Here is a 17,097-nt window from a genome sequence, read left to right on the forward strand (position 1 = left end):
ATTAATGAAGATATATTTGATGATGCAAGAAGTAATACGCTAGAACAAACAATTGAATGTGGGGGAGTATTAGAAGGAAATGACGAAGCCGAGCTTCACGAAACTATGGATGAACATGAGATTATAGAGGAAAGTAGTCGTATTCTTAGAGATAGGTCATCGCTTCGTCTACCACAGAAATTCAATGATTTTGTTCTATATAATATAAATGGAGAGAGCACTGGTAATCAACTGGAACCTAATAGCTACAAGGAAGCTGTGAGAAGTGCTGAAAGTAAACTTTGGAGAAAGGCAATGGATAAGGAAATTAATTCTCTGAAGGAAAATAAAACTTGGGTGTTGGTAGATCTCCCGAAAGGTCGGAAAGTCATACCCTGCAAGTGGGTTTTCAAGGTCAAATTAAATGCTGACGGGAATGTCGACAAATACAAGGCTAGGCTTGTTATTAAGGGATATAGTCAGAAGAAAGGCGTGGACTATTATCAAACATTCAGTCCTGTAGCAAGAATGGCGACCATTAGAAGTGTATTAGCTGTTGCCGCTAGTGAACAGATGCATATGGCGCAATTTGATGTATCCACTGCATTTCTGTATGGCGATCTTGATGAAGAAATCTACATGCGACAGCCGGAAGGTTATGAAGATAACTCTGGTAAAGTTTGTTTACTGAAGAAAAGTCTTTATGGTTTGAAGCAGGCACCTCGGTGCTGGAACAAGCGTATATTAGATTTTTTCAAGGAAATCGGTTTGAAAGTATCTGATGCTGATCCATGCCTTTTCACAAGAAAGGAGTCTAGCGAGAAGCTCATTGTGGCTCTTTATGTGGATGATGGTTTGGTAGCTGCGTCTAATCAGAAACTGATCGAAAATTTCCTAAAAGATTTAATGGGAAAATTTAAAATCACAACGAAGTCTGTATCCTACTTTCTCGGTATAGAGATAATAACCAGAGAAGACGGCATAAAAATTCATCAGAAGTGTTATGTGAACAAAGTTCTTCGACGGTTTGGGATGGACAGCTGCAGACCGGTGCATACACCAATTGTTAGAGACATGTCTCAAAACCGGGATAAGGTTGACATGAGTAATATGTTGTTGAATTATAGACATATTGTTGGAGCCTTAGCATATCTCATGGTTGGAACGAGACCTGACATTGCATTTGCTGTTAGTGTCGTCTCAAGAAATTTGGAAAATCCAACTGAAGACGATTGTGTAAAGCTAAAACGGATTCTGCGTTATTTACAACATACGCAAGATATGGGTATTTTGTATCAAAAGGACTATAAAAAGGGCATCATAGAGTGTTATAGTGATGCTGACCATGGAGGAGACGTTGGTACTGGAAGGTCAACTTCTGGAGTACTGTGCATGTTTGCTGGTGGTGCTGTATCTTGGATGAGTCAAAGACAAGCAAGTGTTGCAATTTCAACCACTGAAGCAGAAATAGTTGCAGCCAGTGAAGCAGCTCGAGAATGCATTTGGCTAACTAGGATACTAAGCGAACTTACTGAAATACAGTATCCTCCTGTATTACAAGTGGACAATGAAGCCGCGGTGAGACTAGCGGAAAATCCTGAGTTTCACAAGAGAACAAAACATATTCTCATCAGGCACTTCTTTGTTCGAGAACTTGTGACAAAAGGTGATCTCATGGTTCAGAAAATTAGCAGTGAGTGGCAGCTTGCGGATATTTTTACCAAAGCTTTACCAAAGCCAAGGTTAGAGAAGATTAGTAAGCTGCTAGGATTACACATCGAGAGAAGATGTTAAGAACCTCCTTGGTTCAATGGCAGGCGATATGCATTCTAGCAGCGCTTGTCAATGTAAAATAAAGAAAAATAATATTTGAATAAATATGACAGATTACCCTTTTGTCTTACATACTATGAACTTTGACTGAACATGCTAACTGACTAATATTAACTAGTGTAGGTAACCAAAATCCTAGTCCTGGTTTTCCTTAACACTGATCCTGATCCCGGCGTTGCTTAATACTGGTGAGTGTTACTACCAATTTCCTATATTATAATCATATATCCTAACTTCGTCTCTGCATTTGTATAAATGTTAATATGTGGATTTTCGTGAGCCATTTAATTTTTCCTACTTAGTCTGTTTTCTTATTATATTTTTTATTATTATTTCAGCCGTTAACTTTCCAATGCTGGACATAAGCCTTCCACATAAAAGGAGTTTTACCAGTAGTTGCTACGCTTGGTTGCCGGATTGGTAACCACAGTTACGCTTAGAAATGTTTTAAAAGGGACGCTGCTGCCCCTATCTCGCCCTCCCTTAGTCGCAGAAAGGAATAGGTGGCCAATTCTATGCTGAGGCACACACAGCAATTATTATTATATGTCTGTGACTAAGATAAAATAAACTTTATTGTTTCTTACATAAATTCCCCCGATTATATACTTTTTGTTATACAAAGTAGACATTAATATTAGGACCAATTCTGAGACAGCATTTCTCAAAATCCCTTTATTTCAGACATTTACTGTCCACTGCCGAATATAAACCTTCCCCATAAGGGGAGTTTTGCCAATAGTTGCCAGGCTTGGTAAGCAACTACAGTTAGGCTTTTAAAGAGGTTTTAAGAGGCACTGAGGGACGCTGCTACCCATCCCTCTACCATTAACTTTCTCTAGTCGCCTCTTTCGACACCCAGAGAAAAGGTTGGCCAAATCTATACCGGTTTGGAATTCTTTTTTGAAATCTGAAAAGATATACAGATTGGTCCCATAGAAATTTTATCAAAATCGATTGTCATTTTTTTTTGTGGAACACAATCTTACTGTATGTATTTTTATAATGTCTCTAAAATTGTGCTAGTTAGAAACATTTTTTTACTATACGAGGATAAGGTGAAAAGTTCTCGGCCTGACAGAACTGGCGTTCTAATCTGCAAAAAAATTTTTTTTGCCTAGGTGCGCCTAGGCAAAAAAATTTTTTTTGCAGATGAACTGTCATTAGTTCGTATGACAAATTTAAACTTGTTCTCTTAAATAGTTTATTTACACTAATTTTTGCAGTAAATGTCGTGCATGTTTTTCATTAAAATTAATAAATTTAAATATCATGCGATCCTAAAATTCGGACGATTACGGGGTACGATTTGCTGTTACCTCACTATTCTCCTGATTTAGCACCCTCAGATTTATTAGTATTCGAAAAATTAGCAATTTCGATATTTAGTAGTAAAAAGAATTTTCAGTATAATATATATATATATTTGGAATGAACGTATCGTTTTTTTGTCACTTGTTTATAATAAAAAAATTATAATTTTGCAAGTGACGAAGTCGCGAAACTATGTACCTTCTTCGTGGGATGCGCCATAAAAAAGATTAAATGATCTAATAAAAGTACAGAATCTATCCATCAGCAAATAATCGATATTCAATCTAGAAAATGGAAATTCCATTTTCAGAATTATTAAAAGATTTATCTAATAACAATATTTAATTAGGATATTTCATATAATAGGACCTCCTACCTGCCGACGAAAATAAAATAAAAACAATTTTCATATAAATTATCCATTTATTAACTATTTTATACACAAGGACAAAGGATAACGGAACAATGGAATGAATGAGAAAATACATAGACCGTAAAAAACTTTTGCAGAATAAATTAAATATTACTCTGGAAATGAAATATTAACAAAAATATATTTATCGAGGAAATCAATCATATTTTACTTATTTTGTAAGTCCACGATTTAGTGAACTGTTTTAGCTAATCCTCACTAGAATCACAGATAATAAAAATATCACAGTGCAATAAACTTAAGTAAAGATGATCAAAATAATATGGATGCATAATTGACCTCTGAATAAATAACTAGCATACTGAAAACTCAAACAATCAGAGCCAAATCTATTACACTCACACGATCAAGTATTCCTATGAGGATTTGCTACATTTATTATATCTAAACATTTAATATTCATTAAATCTTTTATGGTTACCACCACCCCCTTGTCCTCCATGGCCCCTGGAGAAATTATTACGTTTAAAAGATCCGCCTCCTCCACGTCCTCCAAATCGGTTTCTATTCCAACCACCACCACCGCCGCCGCATCGGTCAGCCATTGATTGAAGTTGCGGATTGACAGACTAAAACATTAAAAATTATATATAATTTCAAAATTTTCCTTTAAGGTTGTTTTATAGGCGATATTCACCAATATCATTCATTAGCTTTTAAAAAGATCCTCAATTTGGTTATATTGTATTTGTTACCTCAGAACTCTCATCATTTATACACTAATTTTGGAAATTGCTTTTTTACATAAAAAAATCGGATAGTTTTCATAGAAATTTCATCAAAATTGCTTCAGTAGATGTTTTCAAATCAAAATTTTTACTAAATTTGATTTTTTTCTACTTTTAACAATTCTTTTTCCAATCAAAATTTTTACAAATCCATCTTATACAATTTGTACAGGAGCAAACTTTTTTTGGTGTTTAAAATTCCTTTTTGCTACTTTATATTTACAATAAATTCTAACACAGTAAAATAAAATATAAACATTAAGGTTTAATATTGTTACAACATCTGAGGATGGGATTCAGACAAAAAAATGTGTGAACACCGAAGGCATATAGCTGTATTTATGTACCTCATACTTGCATTCATGTTACGCTATGAAAACGTACCCATGCCAAAGGTATGAGGAAATAAGTTTTTTTTTCTCTTATGTAAATAGCAATGTAAACAAAATATTACCTGGTTGGCTTCTTGAAGTACAGATACTAGATCTTTAGCTTGACGTGAATTGGAAGGTGTGAAAAATGCATAAGATGTTCCTTTGGTTTTTGATCGACCTGTTCTACCAATTCGGTGAATATAATCTTCAGAAGAGTTAGGATAATCAAAGTTAATAACATACTTTATTCCATCCACATCTGTAAAAAAAAACAAACAATTTAGCTTCCATTTTGAATATCAACAGTAAAAAGGTTAAAAACAGATGTTTACAAAATCTAAATAAATTTAATAAATACATATAAATAATAAAGACTAGCCTTAATTTACATATTGTAACTCATAGCTGTATTACTTACATGAATGAGTTACACAGATATATAGAACTGTCAATATTGCCTCTCACTCAGAACCCAGGAGTCTTGTCAAGGGCATAGAAGTTTACCTTATACTCTATGTAACACCACTTAGGTCTCACTGTCCCTTTTAAAACTCCATTTGGCCGAAATAGAAAACCCTTGACCTCTTGCCAATCATCATAACCCATGGTCAAGTTTTTCAACGATGCACCATTTGCCATGTCTTAAGTTGGTAATCTCATCTATTCAATATGCAGTGCATCACCAGGTTTTCAACACTCTCAAGTGTATCCGTATTCACGGACATACCATCAAGCTTTCCGGCCTCGGGTCCAATCATAGTGAAAGGCACATTGGAGGCACCATAATAGTGACGAGTTATTGCATTCTCTAGTAAAAACGAAACTGCATCAGACTGGTTTCTCATCTACAAATCCAGTGCAGTAATCTTGCCCATAAATTTAGGGTGGCTATTAGAACACAATAACTTTCCGCCAGTGCCTCTGAAAATATAAAAACAAATGCATGTTATATTAAAAGAATTTGTAAAGCATTTGTCTTACTATAGGAAATCTATACAATATATATATTACAATAAAAAAAAAATATATACCTAATCCTCTGGCTGCAACATCAGTCGCAACAAGAATACTGGCACGGCCTTGTTTGAATTGATATAATGTTTCATCTCTTTCTTGCTGAGTTTTATCACCATGCATACAGACTGCTGGCCAACCATACCGCCTGATATTTCTAGTTATATTCTCGACTTTCCTTTTAGTTTCAACAAATATTATAGTCTTAGCCCCTGGCTCTTGACTTTGGCCTATTTCTTGTAATAATACATTTAATCTGTAAACAAAAATAATAATTAATAAAATATATATATATAAACTCATAACAAATATTATTTTATTTATTTAATCAGATCTTCTTAGAGGATAATGGTTTTATTTAATCAAATATAAAAATCATAACATACATTTCATCATTAATAAAAAAATACTTCATTATTTTTATAAAATGAAACAGATACAGATGTAAAATAACAAAAATCTAATAACTTCACCACTTTTCCAACAAAATGATTACAGAAAAATATGAATACTCACTTGTTTTCCTTTTCATGTTCTTGACAAACATCAACTATCTGTAAAATATTATGGTTTGCAGAAAGCTGTAGTGATCCAATGTTAATTTGCAAGTAATCTCCCAAGTAGTCTTCAGCTAATTTTTTCACTTCTTTGGGCCATGTTGCAGACCACATTAGAGTTTGTCTATCTGGGCGAATCTGTTCTATGATCTTCCTAATCTGAGGTTCAAAACCCATGTCTAACATGCGGTCAGCTTCATCGAGGACCAAATAAGTGCAGCGTTGTAGGTTTGTGGTGCCTTTTTCTAAGAAATCTATTAGTCTTCCAGGCGTAGCAATGACGATTTCCACACCTCTTTCCAGATCACGAGCTTGCTCTCTCTTTGGTGCTCCACCAAATACACATGTATTACGGACATAAGATGTGTTACCAAATTCAGTAGTTACTTGTTGGATTTGCTGAGCTAACTCCCTAGTTGGAGCCAGGACTAAAGCAATAGGGCCATCCCCACGTCTTATTTTTGGCTGATTGTTGATATGTACTATAGCAGGTAGTATGTATGCCAGTGTTTTACCAGATCCAGTTTGAGCAATGCCAACCAAATTCTTTCCTGACATAGCAATTGGCCAGCCTTGTGCTTGAATTGATGTAGGCTCTTTGTAACCCATATTGCTTATACTCTGCATGACATAATCAGGAAAGTTGGCTTCTTCGAAATGTTGTATTGGATTGGGAACATCTAATCCACTAACAGTAATTTCATGTTCATTTCTGTATTCTTCTACTTCATAAGCAGATCTATTTAATACTTCTTTATGTGGATTGTAAAAATCTTTATTGAATGGTTGTAGAGTTAAGGTGTCCCAGTTAGGTCTCCGCATGTTCTGACCACCCGAAAAGTCTTTCTTACCTCCAAAGCCACCAAAACGACCACCACCACCACCACTACCTCCCCCAAATTTCGAGCCCCCAAACTTTGAAGAGCCATTATTAGCAAATTTATTTCCTCCAAATTTGGTACCACCATTTCCACCACGGCTATTGCCCCAATTTCCAGACCTGACAAAAATATATGATAATTAATGCTTAGAATCAAATCTTAAGGTTGACATGAGTAATATGTTGTTGAATTATAGACATATTGTTGGAGCCTTAGCATATCTCATGGTTGGAACGAGACCTGACATTGCATTTGCTGTTAGTGTCGTCTCAAGAAATTTGGAAAATCCAACTGAAGACGATTGTGTAAAGCTAAAACGGATTCTGCGTTATTTACAACATACGCAAGATATGGGTATTTTGTATCAAAAGGACTATAAAAAGGGCATCATAGAGTGTTATAGTGATGCTGACCATGGAGGAGACGTTGGTACTGGAAGGTCAACTTCTGGAGTACTGTGCATGTTTGCTGGTGGTGCTGTATCTTGGATGAGTCAAAGACAAGCAAGTGTTGCAATTTCAACCACTGAAGCAGAAATAGTTGCAGCCAGTGAAGCAGCTCGAGAATGCATTTGGCTAACTAGGATACTAAGCGAACTTACTGAAATACAGTATCCTCCTGTATTACAAGTGGACAATGAAGCCGCGGTGAGACTAGCGGAAAATCCTGAGTTTCACAAGAGAACAAAACATATTCTCATCAGGCACTTCTTTGTTCGAGAACTTGTGACAAAAGGTGATCTCATGGTTCAGAAAATTAGCAGTGAGTGGCAGCTTGCGGATATTTTTACCAAAGCTTTACCAAAGCCAAGGTTAGAGAAGATTAGTAAGCTGCTAGGATTACACATCGAGAGAAGATGTTAAGAACCTCCTTGGTTCAATGGCAGGCGATATGCATTCTAGCAGCGCTTGTCAATGTAAAATAAAGAAAAATAATATTTGAATAAATATGACAGATTACCCTTTTGTCTTACATACTATGAACTTTGACTGAACATGCTAACTGACTAATATTAACTAGTGTAGGTAACCAAAATCCTAGTCCTGGTTTTCCTTAACACTGATCCTGATCCCGGCGTTGCTTAATACTGGTGAGTGTTACTACCAATTTCCTATATTATAATCATATATCCTAACTTCGTCTCTGCATTTGTATAAATGTTAATATGTGGATTTTCGTGAGCCATTTAATTTTTCCTACTTAGTCTGTTTTCTTATTATATTTTTTATTATTATTTCAGCCGTTAACTTTCCAATGCTGGACATAAGCCTTCCACATAAAAGGAGTTTTACCAGTAGTTGCTACGCTTGGTTGCCGGATTGGTAACCACAGTTACGCTTAGAAATGTTTTAAAAGGGACGCTGCTGCCCCTATCTCGCCCTCCCTTAGTCGCAGAAAGGAATAGGTGGCCAATTCTATGCTGAGGCACACACAGCAATTATTATTATATGTCTGTGACTAAGATAAAATAAACTTTATTGTTTCTTACATAAATTCCCCCGATTATATACTTTTTGTTATACAAAGTAGACATTAATATTAGGACCAATTCTGAGACAGCATTTCTCAAAATCCCTTTATTTCAGACATTTACTGTCCACTGCCGAATATAAACCTTCCCCATAAGGGGAGTTTTGCCAATAGTTGCCAGGCTTGGTAAGCAACTACAGTTAGGCTTTTAAAGAGGTTTTAAGAGGCACTGAGGGACGCTGCTACCCATCCCTCTACCATTAACTTTCTCTAGTCGCCTCTTTCGACACCCAGAGAAAAGGTTGGCCAAATCTATACCGGTTTGGAATTCTTTTTTGAAATCTGAAAAGATATACAGATTGGTCCCATAGAAATTTTATCAAAATCGATTGTCATTTTTTTTTGTGGAACACAATCTTACTGTATGTATTTTTATAATGTCTCTAAAATTGTGCTAGTTAGAAACATTTTTTTACTATACGAGGATAAGGTGAAAAGTTCTCGGCCTGACAGAACTGGCGTTCTAATCTGCAAAAAAATTTTTTTTGCCTAGGTGCGCCTAGGCAAAAAAAATTTTTTTGCAGATGAACTGTCATTAGTTCGTATGACAAATTTAAACTTGTTCTCTTAAATAGTTTATTTACACTAATTTTTGCAGTAAATGTCGTGCATGTTTTTCATTAAAATTAATAAATTTAAATATCATGCGATCCTAAAATTCGGACGATTACGGGGTACGATTTGCTGTTACCTCACTATTCTCCTGATTTAGCACCCTCAGATTTATTAGTATTCGAAAAATTAGCAATTTCGATATTTAGTAGTAAAAAGAATTTTCAGTATAATATATATATATATTTGGAATGAACGTATCGTTTTTTTGTCACTTGTTTATAATAAAAAAATTATAATTTTGCAAGTGACGAAGTCGCGAAACTATGTACCTTCTTCGTGGGATGCGCCATAAAAAAGATTAAATGATCTAATAAAAGTACAGAATCTATCCATCAGCAAATAATCGATATTCAATCTAGAAAATGGAAATTCCATTTTCAGAATTATTAAAAGATTTATCTAATAACAATATTTAATTAGGATATTTCATATAATAGGACCTCCTACCTGCCGACGAAAATAAAATAAAAACAATTTTCATATAAATTATCCATTTATTAACTATTTTATACACAAGGACAAAGGATAACGGAACAATGGAATGAATGAGAAAATACATAGACCGTAAAAAACTTTTGCAGAATAAATTAAATATTACTCTGGAAATGAAATATTAACAAAAATATATTTATCGAGGAAATCAATCATATTTTACTTATTTTGTAAGTCCACGATTTAGTGAACTGTTTTAGCTAATCCTCACTAGAATCACAGATAATAAAAATATCACAGTGCAATAAACTTAAGTAAAGATGATCAAAATAATATGGATGCATAATTGACCTCTGAATAAATAACTAGCATACTGAAAACTCAAACAATCAGAGCCAAATCTATTACACTCACACGATCAAGTATTCCTATGAGGATTTGCTACATTTATTATATCTAAACATTTAATATTCATTAAATCTTTTATGGTTACCACCACCCCCTTGTCCTCCATGGCCCCTGGAGAAATTATTACGTTTAAAAGATCCGCCTCCTCCACGTCCTCCAAATCGGTTTCTATTCCAACCACCACCACCGCCGCCGCATCGGTCAGCCATTGATTGAAGTTGCGGATTGACAGACTAAAACATTAAAAATTATATATAATTTCAAAATTTTCCTTTAAGGTTGTTTTATAGGCGATATTCACCAATATCATTCATTAGCTTTTAAAAAGATCCTCAATTTGGTTATATTGTATTTGTTACCTCAGAACTCTCATCATTTATACACTAATTTTGGAAATTGCTTTTTTACATAAAAAAATCGGATAGTTTTCATAGAAATTTCATCAAAATTGCTTCAGTAGATGTTTTCAAATCAAAATTTTTACTAAATTTGATTTTTTTCTACTTTTAACAATTCTTTTTCCAATCAAAATTTTTACAAATCCATCTTATACAATTTGTACAGGAGCAAACTTTTTTTGGTGTTTAAAATTCCTTTTTGCTACTTTATATTTACAATAAATTCTAACACAGTAAAATAAAATATAAACATTAAGGTTTAATATTGTTACAACATCTGAGGATGGGATTCAGACAAAAAAATGTGTGAACACCGAAGGCATATAGCTGTATTTATGTACCTCATACTTGCATTCATGTTACGCTATGAAAACGTACCCATGCCAAAGGTATGAGGAAATAAGTTTTTTTTTCTCTTATGTAAATAGCAATGTAAACAAAATATTACCTGGTTGGCTTCTTGAAGTACAGATACTAGATCTTTAGCTTGACGTGAATTGGAAGGTGTGAAAAATGCATAAGATGTTCCTTTGGTTTTTGATCGACCTGTTCTACCAATTCGGTGAATATAATCTTCAGAAGAGTTAGGATAATCAAAGTTAATAACATACTTTATTCCATCCACATCTGTAAAAAAAAACAAACAATTTAGCTTCCATTTTGAATATCAACAGTAAAAAGGTTAAAAACAGATGTTTACAAAATCTAAATAAATTTAATAAATACATATAAATAATAAAGACTAGCCTTAATTTACATATTGTAACTCATAGCTGTATTACTTACATGAATGAGTTACACAGATATATAGAACTGTCAATATTGCCTCTCACTCAGAACCCAGGAGTCTTGTCAAGGGCATAGAAGTTTACCTTATACTCTATGTAACACCACTTAGGTCTCACTGTCCCTTTTAAAACTCCATTTGGCCGAAATAGAAAACCCTTGACCTCTTGCCAATCATCATAACCCATGGTCAAGTTTTTCAACGATGCACCATTTGCCATGTCTTAAGTTGGTAATCTCATCTATTCAATATGCAGTGCATCACCAGGTTTTCAACACTCTCAAGTGTATCCGTATTCACGGACATACCATCAAGCTTTCCGGCCTCGGGTCCAATCATAGTGAAAGGCACATTGGAGGCACCATAATAGTGACGAGTTATTGCATTCTCTAGTAAAAACGAAACTGCATCAGACTGGTTTCTCATCTACAAATCCAGTGCAGTAATCTTGCCCATAAATTTAGGGTGGCTATTAGAACACAATAACTTTCCGCCAGTGCCTCTGAAAATATAAAAACAAATGCATGTTATATTAAAAGAATTTGTAAAGCATTTGTCTTACTATAGGAAATCTATACAATATATATATTACAATAAAAAAAAAATATATACCTAATCCTCTGGCTGCAACATCAGTCGCAACAAGAATACTGGCACGGCCTTGTTTGAATTGATATAATGTTTCATCTCTTTCTTGCTGAGTTTTATCACCATGCATACAGACTGCTGGCCAACCATACCGCCTGATATTTCTAGTTATATTCTCGACTTTCCTTTTAGTTTCAACAAATATTATAGTCTTAGCCCCTGGCTCTTGACTTTGGCCTATTTCTTGTAATAATACATTTAATCTGTAAACAAAAATAATAATTAATAAAATATATATATAAACTCATAACAAATATTATTTTATTTATTTAATCAGATCTTCTTAGAGGATAATGGTTTTATTTAATCAAATATAAAAATCATAACATACATTTCATCATTAATAAAAAAATACTTCATTATTTTTATAAAATGAAACAGATACAGATGTAAAATAACAAAAATCTAATAACTTCACCACTTTTCCAACAAAATGATTACAGAAAAATATGAATACTCACTTGTTTTCCTTTTCATGTTCTTGACAAACATCAACTATCTGTAAAATATTATGGTTTGCAGAAAGCTGTAGTGATCCAATGTTAATTTGCAAGTAATCTCCCAAGTAGTCTTCAGCTAATTTTTTCACTTCTTTGGGCCATGTTGCAGACCACATTAGAGTTTGTCTATCTGGGCGAATCTGTTCTATGATCTTCCTAATCTGAGGTTCAAAACCCATGTCTAACATGCGGTCAGCTTCATCGAGGACCAAATAAGTGCAGCGTTGTAGGTTTGTGGTGCCTTTTTCTAAGAAATCTATTAGTCTTCCAGGCGTAGCAATGACGATTTCCACACCTCTTTCCAGATCACGAGCTTGCTCTCTCTTTGGTGCTCCACCAAATACACATGTATTACGGACATAAGATGTGTTACCAAATTCAGTAGTTACTTGTTGGATTTGCTGAGCTAACTCCCTAGTTGGAGCCAGGACTAAAGCAATAGGGCCATCCCCACGTCTTATTTTTGGCTGATTGTTGATATGTACTATAGCAGGTAGTATGTATGCCAGTGTTTTACCAGATCCAGTTTGAGCAATGCCAACCAAATTCTTTCCTGACATAGCAATTGGCCAGCCTTGTGCTTGAATTGATGTAGGCTCTTTGTAACCCATATTGCTTATACTCTGCATGACATAATCAGGAAAGTTGGCTTCTTCGAAATGTTGTATTGGATTGGGAACATCTAATCCACTAACAGTAATTTCATGTTCATTTCTGTATTCTTCTACTTCATAAGCAGATCTATTTAATACTTCTTTATGTGGATTGTAAAAATCTTTATTGAATGGTTGTAGAGTTAAGGTGTCCCAGTTAGGTCTCCGCATGTTCTGACCACCCGAAAAGTCTTTCTTACCTCCAAAGCCACCAAAACGACCACCACCACCACCACTACCTCCCCCAAATTTCGAGCCCCCAAACTTTGAAGAGCCATTATTAGCAAATTTATTTCCTCCAAATTTGGTACCACCATTTCCACCACGGCTATTGCCCCAATTTCCAGACCTGACAAAAATATATGATAATTAATGCTTAGAATCAAAGCAATGATTTTGACATACAATCTTTTATTTTAGATATATAGGTACTTAGCATAACTATAACAATTTTAGTATGTCATTTTATCTATCATGAATTTATTAATAATTACTAATATTATAAATGTGAAAGTCAGTTTGTTACCTTATAACTTTAATAGCTTAAAAAATCACTATGAAATTTGGTATAAAAATACTATATTGAATAGAAAAGGAGGCGAGAGAAAGGCTACTTTTTATTACGGTCAGTAAACACATCCCAGTGAGCAAAGTCATGGGTAAAAACTAATAAAAAAACAAAGCAGATAAAAAGTAATAAATATATATAGTATATATAGTGTACATATAAATATATAATTTTTATGTACACATATTATTTACTACATTATACAATTATTATATATAATAATTGTATAATGTAGTAAATAATTGAAAATTAAATATATAATTTACCTATATAAAATAACCTATCTGTAGGTAAATTCAATAGTTAATATTTGCATGCCATTTGATGTGGCAAAACATAATGGACATCTTATAAACTTCACAAATGCAAAATATTATCTACAATGTTTCTAGCAAATGAATTTCATTTCATTATTTATTACCTAACATGTACTCAATTATTGAGTACCTACATAGGTAGTTTTTGATCAACCCTCTTATTAATAAAAACGCCAAACGTCTCATAAAGCTAATTTACCTATTGAACTGTTTTCTCTTTTGCTAAATTTAAAACAGTAATAGTTAAAATAAGTTTGTAGGTTTTAGTTTTTATGAATAAGAGAGTAGGTCGTTTACTGTGTTGGTCAATTTGTTGGTAGTATTAATTTTTGTAAGTCATGTTTACGCACACACGGGGATGGATAAATTTTAAAAATTAATAAGATACAGAAACGCCATTTTGTCGACATGACAAAAAACAGTCTACCTAACAAATTCAAACCACAGTAAGAATTAACTAACCAAGTTACCCCATGGACAAATAGATATGTATATGCAAATTTATCACTTCTAATATATTAAGTACACGTCGATAAATCATGATAAAAATTACCTCTTATGAATTTCAACAAGGCATGCGCGGTTCACATTAAATAATCAATAAGTAAAAAACTTATAGGTTATATGAAAAGAACAGATCAGAATCCAATTGTGAAGTGATAGAAATTACGAAAATAAAATCAGTGTTAAAATTGAACCACGTATCAATAATCACTAGGCGCCTATTAAGAACACCTATTGATTATTTAAGGAAATATATCTTAAAATACATTGAAAATGTAATAAAAACCATACTCACATTATAAATATCCAAAATTAATTGACGATGATCTAAATAATAAAAGATTTATTTTCAATCTAATTGAAGCAGGGTCAATCTGAAACAATATGGAGGATGTTGTAGTTACAAATAATCGTATTCACTTGCAAAGCACTTTGACCAAAAATTAAACTGGGATTAAAAATTTATAGATTGCGTTTATATAAATTATATATTCCATTCATAAAAACCCAAATATCCAAAAATGAAGTAGAAAATTAAAGATATTAAGAAAACGTCTCAACTCGACCACTGCTTTTACAGAAAGAAAGGAAAACGGTGCGAACTTGTCGCAATACAATAAAAAAAAAAGTTCTCTATAGTCTATGCTTAAGTATCTAGACTCAAATATCGATCTATTGTACTTTAACATTATTGTCTATAGCTAATTTTTATCTCCTTTTATTCATATTGCTTAGAAAAGGAGAGCTTGCTTAGAGTTCCTTTAAGCAGAAATAAAAATATGTCCTGCTAGTATGCATGAGTATATTTAACAGTTATCGAAATTAATGTTACATTTCATTCATCTTCATTTGGAACATTTATTATTTTTATTTACAATCATATCACAATTACAAATCACAAAATATGATTTTCACTAGTAATGAATTAATACTGTGCTTTTATATTATATACATAGAGTGTCTCCATACAAATGCTTGGGGTAAAGCGAGTTAACTTTTTCATACAATTTTGCGTGATAAATAGTTATGAGTGATTCCTTTGTAACTTCTATATTTACATTGTCTTATAATTTCTGCATCATTTTAATACGTAAACACTCATTTTATTTATTAAATTATATGGTAAATTACGTTGTATGCGTAAATTTATAGAACACTGACAATAAACGAGTCAGCTAATTTAACAATTAGCTGACAAAAAGTTGACCTGTTTTTGAAACTTAATGTTCTATCTATATAATCTACTAGCGGCCCGTCCCGTCTTCGCACGGGTGGACATTTATAAACTTAGACAAAAAAAAAATGCAATTATAATCGTCAAAAATTTTTCAATATTTGTTACGACCACTAAACCGCGCGACTACCATTTCATAGATGTGCCCGCTCCACTTGCCTCTCTCTCGCACTGCTACAATGCCTGGCTAGCAAGCCATGTGGCCGACACGGCGCGGGCGGCAGGCGGCGTCATTTCTATATCTGACTTTTTAATATAATATCTTTCGAATGGAATATACCTATAATTTGAAAAATTCAAAAGTAATTTACATAAATTGAAATAGTCTTGAAAACAATATGATTTATTTAGATAAGGATTTAAACAGAAGTATGAATAACATGGTGTAATTTTGGTCGATATTTCTATCAAATTTTAATAATGTAAAAAGTGGTTACTTTGACATAACGATAATAGTTGGACATATAGTATCGCGAAGTTTTTTGTAGTTATTGATATCAATATTGTAGAACATACTTTTGTTCTATCGCCAATAATTTCTGCAGCCCACGCAACGAAAGATATTTTATAGCATTTTTTACACCTTGAGTTACGTTACTAAAGTTTTAGTAACGATCCGTACTCTTTTCTAGCAATAAATATAGCCTATGTTACTCAGAATAAATGTAGCTTTCTAATGGTGAAAGCATTTTAGAAATCGGCAAAGTAGTTTTTGATATTATTCATTACAAACATACATACACACAAAAATACAAATCTTTCCTCTTTATAATATTAGTATAGAAGACTGCGCTATGGAAAAGTGAGCAAATAGACACTTTACAAGTAAGACAGTTTTGTAAAATGTCTATTCTCTCGTTTTTTATGGCTTAGTCGAATAAATCCGTACGCTGCGACGATCTATGATTTCATTTAGAGTAATTTGTAATAATTTAAATAAAGCAACGTAACTAATGTGACGTTTGATTTTTTAAGAACAAATGATTTTGCGGGTCATATATTTGCATATTTTACATGTGACATCACTACATAGTATAAAACAAAGTCGCTGCCGCTGTCTGTTCGTCCCTATGTATGCTTAAATCTTTAAAACTACGCAACGGATTTTGAAGCGGTTTTTTTTTTAATAGATAGAGTGATTCAAGAGGAAGGTTTATATGTATAATACATGCATAATATTGTAGAGAAACACTGAAAAATTTAGAGGTTTCTAAGTTTGAGGTGATGTCGTAAATATTTTTTTTGTGTTTACAAGTGTACAACTTACAAGTGTTGTAAGTTCGATACCGCTTGTACGCTCAGGCTTACAAGCCCAGGATTACAAGCTATGTCCAATTTATATATATAATGTGGGCAGTTCTCATAGCTCGTTGCACTGAGTTGAAGGGTT

At 33.3% G+C, this 17,097-nt stretch overlaps 2 protein-coding genes and 2 non-coding genes across 5 annotated transcripts; all 4 read right to left on the reverse strand.

Moving 5' to 3' along the window:
• Window positions 1-3,529: 3,529 nt before the first annotated feature.
• Window positions 3,530-7,252, reverse strand: LOC113519326 (ATP-dependent RNA helicase p62; the record flags this gene model as incomplete). The annotated part of the gene is made up of 4 exons (XM_026904385.2): window positions 3,530-4,128; window positions 4,742-4,920; window positions 5,693-5,931; window positions 6,192-7,252. Coding segments are annotated over 4 exons (1,656 nt in total), but the record flags the coding sequence as incomplete, so codon positions are not given.
• LOC113519327 (small nucleolar RNA SNORA57) lies at window positions 4,557-4,690 on the reverse strand. The gene has a single exon (XR_003402315.1). It is a non-coding gene; the product is annotated as a small nucleolar RNA SNORA57 (small nucleolar RNA).
• Window positions 7,253-9,732: 2,480 nt separating the features above from the next.
• On the reverse strand, window positions 9,733-15,083 carry LOC128201571 (ATP-dependent RNA helicase p62-like). 2 transcript variants are annotated; one of them, XM_052898952.1, is made up of 6 exons: window positions 15,034-15,083; window positions 14,769-14,847; window positions 12,393-13,433; window positions 11,896-12,134; window positions 10,945-11,123; window positions 9,733-10,331 (listed from the first exon to the last, which is right to left on the reverse strand). In XM_052898952.1, coding segments are annotated over exons 2-6 (1,638 nt in total). In that variant the 5' UTR covers window positions 14,771-14,847; window positions 15,034-15,083; the 3' UTR covers window positions 9,733-10,154. The 2 variants fall into 2 exon arrangements, 1 of the variants encoding a protein (XP_052754912.1); XR_008253296.1 differs by lacking the exons at window positions 9,733-10,331; window positions 15,034-15,083 and adding an exon at window positions 11,283-11,785 and having other exon boundaries at window positions 10,982-11,123; window positions 14,769-15,027.
• Window positions 10,760-10,893, reverse strand: LOC128201601 (small nucleolar RNA SNORA57). The gene has a single exon (XR_008253321.1). It is a non-coding gene; the product is annotated as a small nucleolar RNA SNORA57 (small nucleolar RNA).
• Window positions 15,084-17,097: the final 2,014 nt, after the last annotated feature.

This window comes from Galleria mellonella, unplaced genomic scaffold, assembly GCF_026898425.1.
Source record: "Galleria mellonella isolate WM207_F2 unplaced genomic scaffold, CSIRO_AGI_GalMel_v1 utg55, whole genome shotgun sequence".
Lineage (NCBI taxonomy): Eukaryota > Metazoa > Arthropoda > Insecta > Lepidoptera > Pyralidae > Galleria > Galleria mellonella.

Excerpts from the sequence above, each read along its gene's own strand:
- LOC128201571 (XM_052898952.1), bottom strand. Across the intron at positions 12,135-12,392 it reads GAACATGAAAAGGAAAACAA|ATTAAATGTATTATTACAAG; the intron begins GTGAGTATTCAT and ends TTTTGTTTACAG. Across the intron at positions 11,124-11,895 it reads TGTTGCAGCCAGAGGATTAG|ATGTGGATGGAATAAAGTAT; the intron begins GTATATATTTTT and ends TTTTTTTTACAG.